This window comes from Dama dama, chromosome 7 (assembly GCF_033118175.1).
Source record: "Dama dama isolate Ldn47 chromosome 7, ASM3311817v1, whole genome shotgun sequence".
Lineage (NCBI taxonomy): Eukaryota > Metazoa > Chordata > Mammalia > Artiodactyla > Cervidae > Dama > Dama dama.
The window spans coordinates 30,118,561-30,135,068 of record NC_083687.1 but is presented as its reverse complement, the minus strand read 5'-3'; the positions used below and the strand labels follow the sequence as shown (position 1 = coordinate 30,135,068).

Below are 16,508 nucleotides of genomic sequence, written 5' to 3'. Positions count from 1 at the left end.
GACATTTAATCTCTCAAGTTGAATTAATCCCTGAGAAGAAGCATGCCACTCAGATTTGAGCTCATCCAATTTTTTTCCCCATCACCCCCCCCCCCACCCCTTTTATTTTAATCCCGAGGTTCTTGAAAGGTTGCAATGGTCAACCACCTCTCAGTGAAATCAGCGAACTGAAAAAACACTTGACTTCATCAAAGTGCCTATCAGGTATCTCACCCCACAGTTCGCCTCTTGACAAAACTGTGTTAAACGCTGCTCTAAGGCCCAGATTCCCCACATGGACGGAGACTTCCGGCATATCTGCTTCTCTATTCTTGAACATACCCTCCAGACAATTACTTCTCTATACTGAAAAGTCCTTGATGCAATTTTGTTTCTTTCTAAATATCATTAGAAAGCTCCCAAGGAAATAGCAGGAAGGCAATGCCTTCCTCCTTCCCGAGATATCTGGGGGAGCCGCAGCTCACTGGAGTTCATGCCTTGGGTCACCAGGGACCAGCTGTTAGATAGCAGATCAGGGTGCCGCATTTCTCCCCGTTTTCGCTGAGCTAAGCAGTCCTGTCTTCCCAAGAGCTACCGCAGCGGGGAGCTTTCAGGGCGTGCCCCCACTCCACCTTCCAGAGCCTGGCACACCAGGGTTCCCAATTTCTGTATCCCCGAAAACTACTCTCTTTTGATACCAGAAGAGTCAGGCATAGGGGAAGGAACCCTCGCGCCGGGCCGTTTTTCAGTCAAAACACCCAAACCAAAACCCCTCGACCCAGTACCCACCCATTCGTCCTTTCATTTTGCAGCGTGGACAACAATAGAGAACTACAACTCCCAGGAAGGACTGCGCTCGTCCAGCAGGGACCAATGGACGTCTGATACAGGACCGGCACGGACTAATCAGGGCCAGCCTAGAGAGGCTTTGTCTCTCCACCGCGGCGCGCGGCGAGTTCTCCCGCCTCCCGGCCCCCGCGCACGCGCGCCCCGCCCTGCCCGCCTTTCCTCCCGCGCCCTCCCCTCTCCTTTCTCCCTCTCAGAACCTTCCTGCCGCCGCGTTCGGACCGCGCTGCTTCAGCCTCCGGGTCCAGTTCCATCTTTCCGCCCTGCGACCAGCAGCAGAGAAAAACTAATTCCATATCATTTTTTTGCCCCGTACACACTTTGAGGCGAGCAAAAAGATTTGAATAAATTTTAACAATGAGGGAAATCGTGCACATCCAGGCCGGTCAGTGTGGCAATCAGATCGGTGCCAAGGTAAGGATTTTTAACCTCTTTTGACTGTATTTATTTTTAAGGGGAAAAAAAAAAAAAGCCAAACAGGTATATTGTGACGGATGGTTGTAGAACGTTTGCATTTTCCATTCTTAGTCAAGATTTGCCCCTCAAAACTTTTATATATAAATGCACGTTTGAACCTTAAGATTTGCTTTTGAAAAATGAGGAATTCTTTTTCTTGGCAGGCTCATTTTGGGGAAGCTGTTAAAAGCACCCTTCAGGGTTAGGGGGCGGGAAAACCGAGTTTCTGTAAAATTTTACTTAGAAAGGGGATCTCCTAACGGTCCGAGGACCGGGGAGCGAGGTAGATGCGGAAACGGCCGAGACAAAAGCTAGATGAGGTTTTCCCCATGTGCATCCCCCTTGGCGGGGCTTCGTGGGGCTAAGCCAGAGGGGGAAGGGGCGAGGATGGCGGGCAGCTGCCGAGAGGTCAGATCCAAATGTGGGGGACGCGATGCGCCAGGTGGGCTGGGCGATATCCTTTACAAATGATTAGGAATCTCCGGGCGCCCGCTATCCCCAAGGGGCGGTCCCGCAGTTTTTCGTGCATGGAAGGCTACTATGTGCTGGACTAATTTGTTCCTTTTATTTCCCCTTAACAGACTCTTTTAAGGGCGTGGACAGATAGGGAGAAAGGGCGAGGGGGGGGAAGAGTCCATTCTTTGAAAAGGTTCCTCAGAGCTACAGAATAGGACAAAGGAAGAAAAACCCCATTTAAAGAAAGGGGGTTAAAAGCTAGCAAAGAAATGAAATTTCGAGGCCAAGGGGGAGGGTTTTTTTTTTTTGCGCGCGGTTACAGTGTAGCGGGGGAGGGGCAGGGAGGAAGTGCGGCTGCTACGTTGTAGCAGAAGGGCGGGACCCGGCGCCCCTGGCGCGCTGGGACAATGCGGCCAGGCCGGCCGACGGGGGGCGCGCGAGCTCGAGCCAAGCCCCGCCCCTGGCGCGCGGAATTCGCCCTTCGGCCCCGCCCTCGCGCGGCACCTCCCTTTGTCGGCCGCCTGGCGCGTGCGTGCGCCGCGGTCACGTGCAGGGCGGGGTGGGCGCCTGCGGCAGTGGCTACTTTTCTCCGGCCCCCGTCTCTTTGTGCCCGGGGTTACCGCCTCCATCTACCCACCCCCGTGCCTGCGATCGCCGGGCCCTTTAAGCCACACAGCATCTCACGTCCCAGGCAGTGAAAGCTGCCGTTTTTCCGAAGGTGCAGGTGGCTAGGGGAAGGGTGTGGCAGGCAGAAGAAATGCTAGATCCTTGGGGAAGGCCCGCCACAGGCGAATGTGGAGCTAAAATGGCACTAGGGGAGCATAATTGGCTGGACCCTGAGATGTTGAAGACTCTTTGCTCTTCCCTGGCAGTTCTGGGAGGTGATCAGTGATGAACATGGCATCGACCCCACGGGCACCTATCATGGGGACAGCGACCTACAGCTGGACCGCATTTCCGTGTACTACAATGAAGCCACAGGTGAGGGCGAGAGCCCGGGAAGCACGGGTCCCATCACTCCCACTTCTCTGGGGTCTCTGCCTCCCCGGGAAACCCTTTATTCCCTTTGAATGAATCCATCCACCCCCTTTGGAGACGTTTCTCGCTTTCCCAAGTGGCTCTGCTGCCACCTGGTGTCAATGTCTGAAATCACACATTTGGGTCCCCGGCTCTCTCTTGGCCCCAACTTATTTACCTTTATATCTCCCAGTTTCACTCTTTTACTTTATTTCCTCTAGGTGGCAAATATGTTCCTCGTGCTATTTTGGTGGATCTAGAACCCGGAACCATGGACTCTGTTCGCTCAGGTCCTTTTGGTCAGATCTTCAGACCAGACAACTTTGTTTTTGGTGAGTTAGGGAGATATTGATAGATACTGCTATTCGAGTTACTTGGGTGCAGCAAGAGTTAGAAATGATTGTACTGGAGTTTATACGGGCTTGTGTTTTTAAATCTAATGGAGAGTGGGGGTAGTAATTTAGATAGTAAATTATACAGGGGCAGATGTATCATCGGGAAGTAAGAAGGAAGATAAATCCACTGGCCTTACTCCAAAAGTTGAAAGGTAGAAATGGGGCTGTGTATTTTTCACACTTGACTGAACAAGCTTGCCTTTTAACCCCATCACAGGTCAGTCCGGGGCAGGCAACAACTGGGCCAAGGGCCACTATACAGAGGGGGCCGAGCTGGTTGACTCGGTCCTGGATGTGGTTCGGAAGGAGGCCGAGAGCTGTGACTGCCTGCAGGGCTTCCAGCTGACCCACTCGCTGGGTGGGGGCACTGGTTCCGGAATGGGCACCTTGCTCATCAGCAAGATCCGTGAAGAGTATCCTGACCGCATCATGAACACCTTCAGCGTGGTGCCCTCACCCAAAGTGTCCGACACTGTGGTTGAGCCCTACAACGCCACCCTCTCCGTCCATCAGCTGGTGGAGAACACTGATGAAACCTACTGCATTGACAACGAGGCCCTTTACGACATCTGTTTCCGCACCCTCAAGCTGACCACACCAACCTATGGAGACCTGAACCACCTCGTCTCGGCCACCATGAGCGGTGTCACCACCTGCCTCCGCTTCCCTGGCCAGCTCAATGCTGACCTCCGCAAGCTGGCAGTCAACATGGTGCCCTTCCCACGTCTCCACTTCTTCATGCCTGGCTTTGCCCCCCTAACCAGCCGTGGCAGCCAGCAGTATCGGGCCCTCACAGTGCCTGAGCTCACCCAGCAGGTCTTCGATGCCAAGAACATGATGGCTGCCTGTGACCCCCGCCATGGCCGGTACCTCACCGTGGCAGCTGTGTTCCGTGGGCGGATGTCCATGAAGGAGGTGGATGAGCAGATGCTCAACGTGCAGAACAAGAACAGCAGCTACTTCGTGGAATGGATCCCTAACAACGTCAAGACAGCTGTTTGCGACATCCCACCCCGTGGTCTCAAGATGGCAGTCACCTTCATTGGCAACAGCACAGCCATCCAGGAGCTGTTCAAGCGCATCTCGGAGCAGTTCACTGCCATGTTCCGCCGGAAGGCCTTCCTCCACTGGTACACAGGTGAGGGCATGGACGAGATGGAGTTCACCGAGGCAGAGAGCAACATGAACGACCTCGTCTCCGAGTACCAGCAGTACCAGGATGCCACCGCAGAAGAGGAAGAGGATTTCGGTGAGGAGGCCGAAGAGGAGGCCTAAGGCCAAGTCCCTGTCACCTTAGGCTTCTCAATCCCCTCAGCCTTCTTCCTCAACGACCCCTTTCCTCTCCCTCAGAATTTGCATTTTCTGCCTCTATCTTGTTTTTTCTTTTTTGGGGGGGATTCTAGAACAGTGCCTGGCACATAATAGGCGCTCAATAAATATTTGTTGTTTGTTGAATGTCTCTTCTCTCTTTCCACTCTTGGGGAACCTAGATTTCTGCCATTCTGGGTAACCCTGTCATTTTCCTGCTGGTGCCCACTCCTCCCATCTGTCCAGTTAACATTTCCCTCTCTGGTTTTGAGATAACTCTCCAAGAGGCTGGGTCTCCTCACATCTCATTTAGAACCGAGTGCTGAAAACCTGGATAGGTGATTGCCATCCCAGGCTGGTGTGCTGGCCCAGGGGAAAGGAAACTGAGCAGCAGGTAGAAGTCCTTACAAGAAAGGGTTGGGTTTTGGAGAGGGGCATCCAGGGTACTGAAGTCCTAGGTGCCAGGTATCTCCCCGCTCCTCTCAGCTTCTGCGGAGGTGTTGACAGTATTATCTTCATTTGCAGTCTCCTTCCAAGCTCTGTCCTGAGCTATTACCTTTGCAAATTTCTGGCCCCCACCCTATCAAGTGGGAATCCCTTCCTCTTCCACTTTATCTCTTTCATAGTAACGTTGGATTCCCTCCTTTCCCCTGTTTGAGAAAGCGGGGAGAAGCAAGAGATAGCCTTGGTCTCTCAGCTACCAGAAAGCCCCTCCCCACCCCATCTTTTCTTACCAAAAATATATCAGCCCCTTCTGTACCTATATGGAAAGGTATGTGCTGCCACCTAAACATCATTCCCCAGAGAGGGGACAGAACACCTTCCATCTTTTGGCAAACATCTCTTCTCTTCTGCTACTGCTTCCCCCACTCTTGATTTTGTCCTATTCTACACTTCAGATTTCTATTGTGTTGAACTTGCTGCTTTTTTTCATATTGAAAAGATGACATTGCCCCAAGAGCCAAAAATAAATGGGAACTGAAAAGAATTTCGCGACACGTGTGCTCATTCAGGGAAAGATCACTGGTGGAGGAGGCATGGGGCTCCAGGTCAGTTAATATACTCTGCTTCCTATAAACAGGTGAGAATATCCTTACACCTTAATCCCTGGTACCCTGTCTTAGAAACTGGGATAGCTATAGGCTCAGATGTGAGATCTAGGGATAGAATAAGGAGAAATGAGGTGAACGTCATGTAAGAGGTTGCCAGGTGAGCATCCCCTTGAACTTGGAGAAATTGATTCTCCCACCTGCCCAGATATACTGAACCAAAAGTGGGTTGGACCCCAACAGTTTGTTTTTAACAGTGCTCCAGAAGAATCTTGTGAAATGCACAGACACTATTTACTACTTGGAACACAGTGCCTCCAGGGTTCCTTTCAGTTATGGGTATGAGGGTTTTCTCAGCCTAAAGCAAAAATCACCTGGGGAGGGGTGGTGTCACATCATAGTCCCATGCTAAACTGACACTTTAATGTTACACCTAATAACTCATGCTTCAAAGAGCACAATGTTAACAGTCTCAAATTTCCCTTTGCTTTATTTTCAGTAACCAGAACTAATATAATTAATGATACTGCTTCTACTTAAGCATGCTTTTCTGATTATAATGAACTTCAGGGTAGAGTGGGGGTACTTTACAACTCTTAACAGTATACAAGTAACTACCGCTTCGCTCCCACTGTAAAAAAGCACATTGAATGCAAGAGAGAAAGCTACACTCTAGTGTTCATTTTGAATGTTACACTGAATTAAGTATCAGTACTTAACTGATTTGACAGTACTTATTTGACAAAGTTGAGAACCTGCAGACCATCCCTCAAGATTTGGTCAGGGAAGAATTCTGGACAACAGGCTTAGTTTAAGTAAGGTGGGTCATCAGAAGGCATGGGAGCCCTGGGGGACTAGCAGTCTTGGCAGTATGGGATTAGGAAAGGGAACAGTTCCCCTCCAGGGCAAGGCACAGGCTGTTTGGCAAGGAGAGGTGATGTGCTCAGGGAGCCAACTGAAATGCGTGCAATAACGACCATTCAGGCAACATGAGTTATGAGATGGGGCATCACGAAGGTCCAGGACTCAGGCTGTTCGCAGAGGCTTGTGGTTCACCTGGCAAAAGACAACAGTAGTGACTATGTGAACCAGGTACCCTGTTCTCCCAGGCTCCCATCTGGACAAATGGGCTGCAGAGAGGACATTCTTACAGAAGTATCCTAGCTTTTCCTAGTACCCTATCTCACCCCCTCTGCCAAGCGGTCATTCAAATTCTTGTATGAGTGAAGAAAGGGGTGAAGGGGGCCAGATCTCTGCTTGTACAGGCCCTCAGGGAGACTCCAAGGAACCCAGCTCAAAGGTCACTGATTCAGCCCAGTGCTTTTATTTACACAGGCATTTATTTAACACACTCTTCCTATAATACTATGTGTTAGGCACTAAACACTGCAAATATTTACCCATTCAATCCCCTTAACAATTCAACAGGGTGGTTACTTTTAATTGACCCGGCTTTAAGGTGAAGAAACAAGTGCAGAGAAGATGAACTTGTCGAAGGTCAGCTGGCATGCACTGCAGCCAGGATTCACGCCACAACAGTCTGGCTCCAGGTCCCACTCCCTGATCTCTACCATAACCAACAGGTGAATAAATATGCACCAAGGAAAGCAGTGATACACCTTGGAATTCAACATCAACAGGCTGTAATCAGTTCCTTCTGCTAGTGGCTTAGTTCCCTGGTGACTCAGAAGGTAGTCTGCCTGCAATGCAGGAGACCCAGGTTCAATCCCTGGATCAAGAAGATCCCCTGGCAAAGGGCATGGCAACCCACTCCAGTATTCTTGCCTGAAGAATTCCATGGACAGAGAAGCCTGGTGGGCTACAGTCCCTAGACTTAGATAGTTGCACACAACTGAGCTACACACACACAGCCAGACACATACAGCCACAGCCACACACACACACACTGGTGGGTTCTCACACACACACACACACGCTGACCAAGAAAGCACAGGCTCTGGAGACAGCGGGCCTGGGTTTGAAGCCCAGCTTCACCATGTATGAATGACATGGGCTAAACTGAAAGTTCAGTTTCTTCACTTTGTAAAACCCTATACGCCCCAAAGGAAGTTTGATTTTAAAAAGTTTTTTAAACCATTTGTGCAGGAGCTTAGCACTGTGTCTGGTACATGGAAAGCAACTGCTAAATGTCAGCAGCCCCAGGCCTCCTGGGTGCTGGGCCGTGATGGGCCCGCTGTGTCGTGTGCCACAGGAACCCGGCAATTCAGCTCCCAGCCCCACCCTAGAAACCTAGAAACCCTCACCTGGGAGATGCTGACGCCTGTGAGTCTCTCGACGCTCTCCGGCAGGCGGCTCAGGATGTCCAGCACTTCCCCGGTCACTTTGGCCGCCCCCATGGCCCCACTTCCACTGGACACCAGTGTGATCTTATTGGCTGAGGTCAGAGGACCACTGATCTCCTCTGCCACCTGATAGGTAAGATGTCCACTCAGCACCAGGGTCTCACCACCCATCCTAAGACTCCTTACTCTGGGTTTTAAGACCTGTGTTCTTCGCTTTTGTGAGGATCACCCCTCCTTGCTTTGGTCACTGGTTTGTAACTCCCACCCCTAATTCATGGCCCCTAGCCTGGTTCTCTCCTGTCCCTCCTCTGCTCTTGTCCATATGCCCTCCACCACCCTGACCCCCACCCCCTGCCTCCAGCCCCGCCCCAGACCTGGGGCAGCTTCTCCAGCAGCATGTCCAGCTGAGCAGCCTCCTGGTACAGCTGGAATGCCTCTGCCTTCTTCGCCATCTGCTCAGCCTCGGCCCTGGCTCGGGCCTCTATGGCAAAGGCCTCGGCTTCCCCACGCATCTGAGGAGGGTACAGAACACGTGAGGTACCAACGGCGGTAGGTAAGGACATGAGACCCCAGCACCAGCATCACCCCAGTCCCTCCACCAGTCGGCTAACTCACCCGCACAGCCTCGGCTTCTGCCTCCGCCTGCATGATCAGCTGGGACCTGGGCAAAGGGGAGTGGAGGGGGGAGTTGAAGAACAGCCCTCGCTCTGGGAGAAAGACTCCGCAGACGGAGGACAGATAGAGAAGGCCTCAGCTTTTTGTCTGGGGGCGCCCAGGTGGTGAAGGAGCCCCCAGGCGGGCAGGGAGGGGTGTTTACTTCTCTGCCTCGGCCAGGCGCTCCAGCTTGTAGCGCTCCGCTTCCGCCGGCTTGCGCACGCGGGCCTCCAGCTCCTTCTCCCGGCGGGCGATCTCCTGCTCCTGCACTGCCACCTGCTGGGCCCGCTCCACCACCTGCACCTGCACCCGCTGCTCCTCGATCTGCTGTTTCGTCTTGGCCACCTGCGTAGGAGGGATGCTCAGAATCAGAGCTGAAGAGCAAGTGCCTGGGAAGCAGGGAGGGCCGAGGCTCCAGGGCAGTATATTCACATAGAGCACACCACGTGCAGCTAGTCTCCACGGGCTCAGCCTGCCAAGTGCAGTCCATTTCTGGGACAGATCTGAGGTATGACCTGGGGAGTGGTCCGGTCCTCCCCCAACAGAGTCAATATCCATGATTAGGGCTGTTCCCCAGGCAGTCTTAGCTAGCTTCAGGGCTGGATGGGGCTGTAACCCAGCCCCTGTTTGCCCTCAGGCCAGGTGAAGCATCCCTCCATTGAGCTCCCCATCAGCCTATTTCTCCACCAAGTCTTCCTGTAGAATATGAGCGCCTGGAGGGCACTGAGCGCATGGTGACCATGGACCTCCAAGTCCAGCCATTTCTCTCCATCAGCACAGCGGTTATCTCAGTGCAAGCCACTGGCAATTGGCTTCTGAATAGCCTCTCGCCGGCTTTTGGGGAGTAGGGGGATGGTGTTTGTGGTTTATCTTTTGTAGGTGGTCCAAATTCAAAAGAAAAAAAGTAAAGCAAGATCTCCTCCAACCTATTTCTCAAGCCACCTCGTTGGTTCTCTTCCTCTCAAACAACCACTGTGACCAGCTTCTTGTGTATCCTTCCAGAAATACTGTAAGCAACTACAAGGGTATGTATACATCATAGACTACTTCCTCTTACTTAGGCAGATTTCATTTTCTTATTCCTTGGAGAGTACAAGGGTCAGAAGGCGCTTGCCAACATGTCGGTGAGCAGAGGTCTGGAAAAAGAACATACTTCTTGCCTCATTGCTCTGGCTTAGCCATGCACCATCTTGCCTGTGATATAGCCACATGAGAGATGGAGCCCCTGCCTTTAAAGGGCCCATGTGTTCATTCCAGAGGAAGGGAGCTTCTAGACGTGGTACCCTGTCCTCTTTGACCCTAAAATTTCAAACCTGTTCCAAACTGGACTAGTTAACACTTGACCTCAGTGTGCAGCATCACAGTGTTCCTGTTAGAGCCCCCACTTCCACCCACTTCTTTCTCTTCTTTAGACCCAGCCTCCAGCAGCTCCCTCAGAAAGAGTACATGGGATATAAGTTTTTTGAGATCTTGCTTCTGTGGGTTGATTTCGTTCTTCTATTTGAATGATGATTCAGTTGGGTACAGGTTGTGAAAGTGTTAGTCGCTAAGTCGTGCCCGACTCTTTGCAACTCCATGGACTGTAATCCGCCAGGCTCCTCTGTCCATGAGATTCTCCGAGCAAGAATACTGGAGTGGGTTGCCATTCCCTTCTCCAGGGGATCTTCACAACCCAAGAATCAAACCAGGGTCTCCTGCATTGCAGGCAGATTCTTTACCTCCTGAGCCACCAGGGAAGCCCCCTGAGTTCAGGTTACTATGCTGTTATTAATTTTCCACCAGAATTTTGAAGGCATTGCTCTATGGTCCTCTAGCTTCTTGAGAAATCTGAAGTCATTCTGCTGCTTGACCCTTTGCTTGAGATCTCTTCATTCTCTCTGGAAGCTTTTAGTTCTTTCATCCTTGTTGTTCTGAAATTTCACAGTGATGTGCTTCAAGGCAGATGTTTTTCATCCACCATGTTAGGTACTTGGTGGATCATTTCAATCTAGAGTGTCAGATAAACATGTCTGATTTTTTTCACTGATGATTTCCTTCCGTTTTGTTCTGTTGCGTCTCCTGGGCTGGCCACTAATATTTTTTCCTAATTTTTCCATCTGTTTTGTTCTATCTTCTGACAAGTTTATTAGAATTTCTCTTCCATTTTTTTCCATTTCTGCCACCTTATTAATTTCTAAAAGCTCTTTGTTTTCTATGTCTTGACTTGCTGGATATGAATTATTCTTTTATCTTACTGAGGATATTACGTTTTTTTTAAGCTTTCTTCTCTCTGCATGGCACATATCCTCCAAACTGCTTTGCTTGTTTGTGGTTTTGGCCTATCCTTCTTGTTGCAGGATCCTTCATATGTCAGGGAGTCTGTGCTTGTCTGCTCACAGGGAGGAAGGTCAGAAACACTGAAGGAAGCTCTGGGTATGTGGGTGAGGCTCAGAGGCTTTGAGCTTCACTCTAGGGTGACCTGGGTAGTTCATCTGCTGAGGAACCTCTGATTCAGGCCCTTCAAGTCTTTCATATTGGGTTGGTCATGTTCCCCAGAGCAGTCTTCTGATCTCTTCTTTGGAATATGGGGGTTCTGGGAGCCATGTGGAATAAGGGGCTGGGGAAGCAGTCAGTATTCAGCATTCAATAGGCAGTCTCTTCATGCCTGTTACTGGGACAGGGAGCATCACTCAGAGGCAGACAGCTCTAAGAAGTCACTTTTCACCTGTTTCTCCTTATTTCAACCGACTTATCCCAGCTCCAGAGGCCCCTGGTGCTGACAACTTCTGTGCCTCAGGTCATTTCATTGTTTTCTCCCCTGCAGCTTTGCACTCAGCTGTCTCAGACGCTTCTTTAGTCATCAGTTGCCACGATTTTGCAGCTTCCACAGTGATGCTATGGTTTGTTCCTTCTGTTCCTATTTGCTCCACTTTTTTCCCCCCCATTACTCTATGTGGATTTAGTGAGATGTTAAGAGGGAGTGCAATTAGCTGCATTTATGCCATTCATCTGCTTTGACAAACCTTCTAATTCATCTTGCTTCCTCTGTTCTCTTTTGACAATCAATTCTCGATGCAGCAGCTGGACTGATCTTTGTAAAAATGTAAATTAGACCAGAGCACTTCCCTTCCTGAAGTTCTCCAATAGGCTCCCATCGTGCTTTGAATTTTCTTCTAAGTTTCCATCTGTTGTTGTGTGTTTAGTCGCTCAGTCATGTCCTACTCTTTGCGACCCCATGGACTGTAGCCCACCAGGCTCCTCTGTTCATGGGGATTCTCCAGACAAGAATACTGGCTCCCCAAACCCTAGGAGATCTGGTTCCCTCACAGCACACCAGCCATGCCGGATCAGAAACCTCCTTTGTGTTCCTGGGACACACCCCCTCTTTCCTATATCAAAGTCTTTGCATGTACAAGTCCCCTACCTAGTCACTTGTATATATAAGTAAGTTAAAATAAAAAAATTTAAAATGCAGTGCCTCCGTCACACAAGCCTCATTACGAGTGCTCAACATCACAGCACAGATATATAGCATTTCCATCATCACAGAAAGTTCTCTTTGAACAGCACTGGACTAGAACGTCCTTGGCTTGCAACTCTTTACATTGCTGGCTCTTTCTCATCTTCAGGGTTATCTTATCTATCATTTCCTCACAGAAGCTTTCTCTGATCACCCCAAACCTAATAGAGTACCCCTCCAACAGAATACCACTGATTTATTTCCTTCATAGCACTTAAACAACTTAATTAGAGCCAATGAAGATATTTACTGGCTTATTTGTTGTTTCATGTATTATAATGTAAAGCTCCACGAGGGCAGGACTTTTATTCTATCTCTTTCATACTTATATACTCACCTCCAATGCCTGGCATATAGTAGGCACCTAAAGGATCTCGGTTGAATAAATCCTTATTTTTCCAGCACCTAGCACAAAGTCTGACACAAAACGAGGAACTAATAAAAGTTGAACAGAACCCAAACCAGGCTATCCTTTGATTAGCAGACAAGGAAAGCCATGTTGAGAAGATAAATTCCCACCCAAGCTGGTGGTTTTCACTAAATCAATAATTCTCAAACTTCAATGTGTACATGAATCACCTAGAGATTTTGTTAAAATACAGATTCTGATTTGGTCTGTTGGGCTGGAGCCTCAGATTTTGTATTTATAACAAGCTCCCCAGGGATGTGCTGTTGTTGGGAGGCAGACCACACTTTGAGCAGCAAAGTACTTTGCCACACTCAGGTACCCGTCAAGCCACAAGGGATTTAATATCATAACTAAAGATGTGTTGCCCTTAATGCTTTCAGCCTGCACCAACCCTTGGCAAAAATGAATTTCATAATATTGGGTAAAGGTCTCAAAGTACAGTTGATTCTCATTATTCATGGTAGCTCCGGTTTTCATAAAGTAGCCATGAACACTGAATTAACAAATACTTATTGTGGGATCTTAGTTCCCCAACCAGGGATCGACCCCTGCACTGGAAGCACAGTCTTAACCACTGGATTATCAGGGAAGTCCTATATATCCTTGTTTTATGTATTTCTGTGTAAAGACACCATATGTAATGTATTTGTTGATTCATTAACAATGAACTCACATCCAACAGCACTGTAACTCATGCCTGAAAGAAGCTTATCTAACACACGTATTTTCTCCCTCAAGCACATCAAGTCTTCTTGGACTTAGGAACACTAGACGGCACTCAGCACTTGGGGGCATTTTGAACTGTGAAATCACCAACATAGAGCACAAAAGTGCAAAATATGTAGCACTGAATATACTGTGAAAATGACATTGTTTACAGTAGAAGCTAAAACAAGAAGGGAAAAATATGTTGTTCAACCTCAACTGAGAGGCTCATTATCAGGCAACTCAAATTTTTCTCCACTCTGTGCATGTCTGCAAATGGTCATCAATACAAAGAGCAGTAGGGAAACCAGTGCTCTTTTAGCATTTAAACCAGTGCTCATTTAGCATTAGCTCTTTAAAACATTTTAGCACTGAGGCAAATTCCCAAATACAAGATCTGCAAATGATAAGGATCAACTACACTTTGCTGCACTATCAAGGCCCCCACAGGTCACTTTGTGGGATTCAGAGCCCAAGTCCACGTTTCCCCTCCTCATACCCTCTGTGATTGCCAGGGCTGCTGGGAGCCTGTGGAGGACCCCCATGAGAAAAAGGCACCCGTTCCTCTGGGGAGATGCAGACCCATTCACTCAGCCCAATGCACAGCTTGGGTAGTGGAGCACAGGCTGATCTGAGCTCTGGTTCACCCCTCATCCAGGTGCCCTTGCCCAGGACACAACCTGTCCCAAGCCCGTGATCAGCCCTATCCACACCTCCTTTCTATGCCTTTTCTTTGCTTTTCAGCTGAAACATTCAGGTCTTTTAAATCTTCCTCATAGGGAGGAGTTGGGTCAGAAACCGAGAGTCAGAATAAGGGGTTCATAGCAGGTTATGACAGAGAGTGGTGGCCTGAGAACGGGGAGAGAGTCAAGTCCAGCCTGGCTGCAGGGCCAGCATGGGGACTCTGACCTGAAGTTGATAAGCCAGGTCAGCCTGTGCTCGGCGCGTGTTGACTTCGATGTCATATGCGGCCTTCTTCAGTTCGTAGTCCCTCTGTGCCTTGGCCATTTCGATCTCGCTCAGGTACTGAGCAGACACCTTTTCCTGCTTGGCTTTGGCCTCCTGTTCATGCAGAGATTGGGTAGGGCATCAGAGTAGGAAGAAGAAGGCCCCAGGGAGAGAGCCTGCTCTCCACCGAGCTCCTCCGTCTTCGCCCTGGGCCTGGCCTCATTTACGTCCTCTGCCAACCCTGCTCCACTGGCCCTCGCGCCAGCCCCCCTGCCCCACAAAAAGCACTCGGAGACCAAGCAACCCCCAGCTCTCTCACCCGGATCCCGGCGTCTCTTTTGGCTTCTGCTTCCCCAATCCGAGCATCTTTTTGGACCTGAGCTGTTCGAGCCTTCCCCAAGGAGTGCAAATAGTCCTGTGGGAGAGATGCAGATGTCACAATCCTCAGGAGGGAAGGTTTATCAGATGGGAGCAGGGAAGCAGGGAGGACCAACTGCTGAGGTTTACCTGATCATCGTGAATGTCCTTCAGGGTGTAGCTGACCACACTGATGCCCATGTTGACCAGGTCTGAGGAGGCCACTTTGAAAACCTGCTCTGAGAATTTCTGCCTGTCCTTATAGATTTCCTGGGATAACAGGATGGAAGGAAGAAGGAAGGGACATGCTCAGATCCTCTGGGCAATGTCTTCCTCAGACTAGTTGGGTTCCTAGACCCCTTGCACTCTGGCATCCCTTCCCCATCTCTCCCTGCCCTCAGGCCCACCTCCACGGTCATGTGGGCCATGATAGCCCTCTGGTGGCCCTCCAGTGTCTCCAGCGCAATGTGGGCGATCTCTGCCTCCGTCTTCCCCAGGAACATCTGGCAGGCGGCAGCCAGCATCTCCTTGTTCTGGCCCTGGATCTTCACCTGTAGCCAGAACAGAGTTGGGGTGAGTGTGGGGAAGGCCTCCTGAAGCCAGAGTAGAGGCAGGGAGAGTCAGGTGCCTTGGGGATCCCTGGAGAAGTGGAGACTCACAGAGAAATTTCTCCACAGGCAGAGGTAGGGAAGGCCATGGAAGATTCTTAACATCTGGGGACACAGAAGTTGCTGGGTTGGGGAGCGGGCTTTGGGGGAAAGGCTCTGAAAGCCTCACCTGGGCAATGCCAGTGACTGAGATGGGGACCCCATGGCGAGTGTAAACCTTTTCACTCTTGACATTGAGGGTCAGTGTGTTGAGTGAGATCCTAAGGGAAAGAGAAGGGGTGGACAGCATAAAAAGGAAGAAAAGGAGAAAATGGGGGTTCCCTTTCCCCAGTTTTCTTGCTACCTACCTCTGGATTTGCTGAATGCAGGGCAGGACAAAGACACGGCCTCCAGCTACCATGACTGGGGGGCTCCGGCAGAAACCTGAAAAGGGAGGGGGCAGTGAGGTGTGGTGGCCCGTGGCCACGGTAGAGGTGTAACATGGGAGACAGAACTTGGGAAGGGAGCGTGGGAGCAACCTCCAGGAGGAAAGCTGGAAGCTGACAGGGGCCAGGGGCAGTCCAGGTCTTGGAAGGCTAGGGAAGGAATAATCACAAGTGGGTGGCATGCAGCCATCGTGGGTGGGGTAGACAGAAGGTCTGGCGCTGGGGAGCTGGTAGAGAGAGAGGGAAGAGACCTCTGCAGGGACTTCCTCTGAACGGACCTCTGCAGGGGGGATCACTGGCTGAGCAGAAAACAATACTTACCGGAGACCACCATGGCCTCATTTGGGCCACAGGTGAAAAACATGGCTCAGGCTGGAGCTGGAGAAGGGGGAGAGAACGCCTTTGCGGATGCGAAGGGGCACCGCGCAGTCCACAGGAGAGAACTCTTTCCCTTTCCAGTCAGTCCCACCCAGCTTGCAGACGCCGAGGCCCCAGGCTCTTCCGCAGCCCGGGATCCGCTAAGGCTTTTCCTGTGAAATTTCGCAAACAGCCAGCGATTCTCAGCCGCTTGCCGCGCCCACCTTCAGTGATATGAAGCTCTCCGAACCGCAGAGGTCCCCAGACCCTTGCGCTACCCTCCCTGTTCTTCTGCAACCCACTCCATCTCCCCTCCCCCACCTACCTTCCCGGACTCGGGCGGCGGCCGCGCCGGGGTCCCAGGGAGGGCGGGGCTGCGCAGGGGACCTGGGAGTCTAGCAGGTGCCGCCCGCGCAGGGTCTCCCTGGGAGCTGGGCCCGCACCCCCAGCCCAGCCGCACCCTGTTGCTACTGCAGGCGCGACCCCGCCCCCCACGTAGGACCACCCTCCCCACCCGCCCCCCGCCTCGGGCGTCCGACCCGCCTCTTTCCCGGCAGGCCCAGCTCAGATCCGCAGCCCTCGAGAGCTGCAGAAGAGGCCCCAGGAAGGGGGAGGAGGCCCCACTCAGCCGCCCTTCTGGGGCCGGAAGTTCCGCCCAGGCCGCCTCACGCCCCGCCTCGCGCGACGTGACTTCCGTGAGTCCTGCACCCGGGGAGAGGGAGACTGACTCACGTCGG

At 51.2% G+C, this 16,508-nt stretch overlaps 2 protein-coding genes across 5 annotated transcripts; one reads left to right on the top strand and one right to left on the bottom strand.

Annotated features, from left to right (window-relative positions):
* The first annotated feature begins 999 nt into the window (after window positions 1-999).
* Window positions 1,000-4,604, top strand: TUBB (tubulin beta class I). The gene is made up of 4 exons (XM_061147183.1): window positions 1,000-1,239; window positions 2,610-2,718; window positions 2,976-3,086; window positions 3,367-4,604. Exons 1-4 carry the CDS (start codon window positions 1,183-1,185, stop codon window positions 4,422-4,424), a joined length of 1,335 nt encoding a protein of 444 aa, XP_061003166.1. The 5' UTR covers window positions 1,000-1,182; the 3' UTR covers window positions 4,425-4,604.
* A 1,365-nt stretch (window positions 4,605-5,969) lies between these two features.
* FLOT1 (flotillin 1) lies at window positions 5,970-16,276 on the bottom strand. Of its 4 annotated transcripts, none has more exons than XM_061147184.1 (13): window positions 16,097-16,276; window positions 15,736-15,944; window positions 15,337-15,412; window positions 15,159-15,249; window positions 14,789-14,932; window positions 14,532-14,651; window positions 14,344-14,439; window positions 13,986-14,138; window positions 8,627-8,808; window positions 8,425-8,470; window positions 8,184-8,321; window positions 7,771-7,935; window positions 5,970-6,562 (listed from the first exon to the last, which is right to left on the bottom strand). In XM_061147184.1, exons 2-13 carry the CDS (start codon window positions 15,776-15,778, stop codon window positions 6,533-6,535), a joined length of 1,284 nt encoding a protein of 427 aa, XP_061003167.1. In that variant the 5' UTR covers window positions 15,779-15,944; window positions 16,097-16,276; the 3' UTR covers window positions 5,970-6,532. The 4 variants fall into 4 exon arrangements, with proteins under 4 accessions (XP_061003167.1, XP_061003168.1, XP_061003169.1 ...); XM_061147185.1 differs by having other exon boundaries at window positions 15,736-15,792; XM_061147186.1 differs by lacking the exon at window positions 15,736-15,944.
* Between the last annotated feature and the right edge of the window lie 232 nt (window positions 16,277-16,508).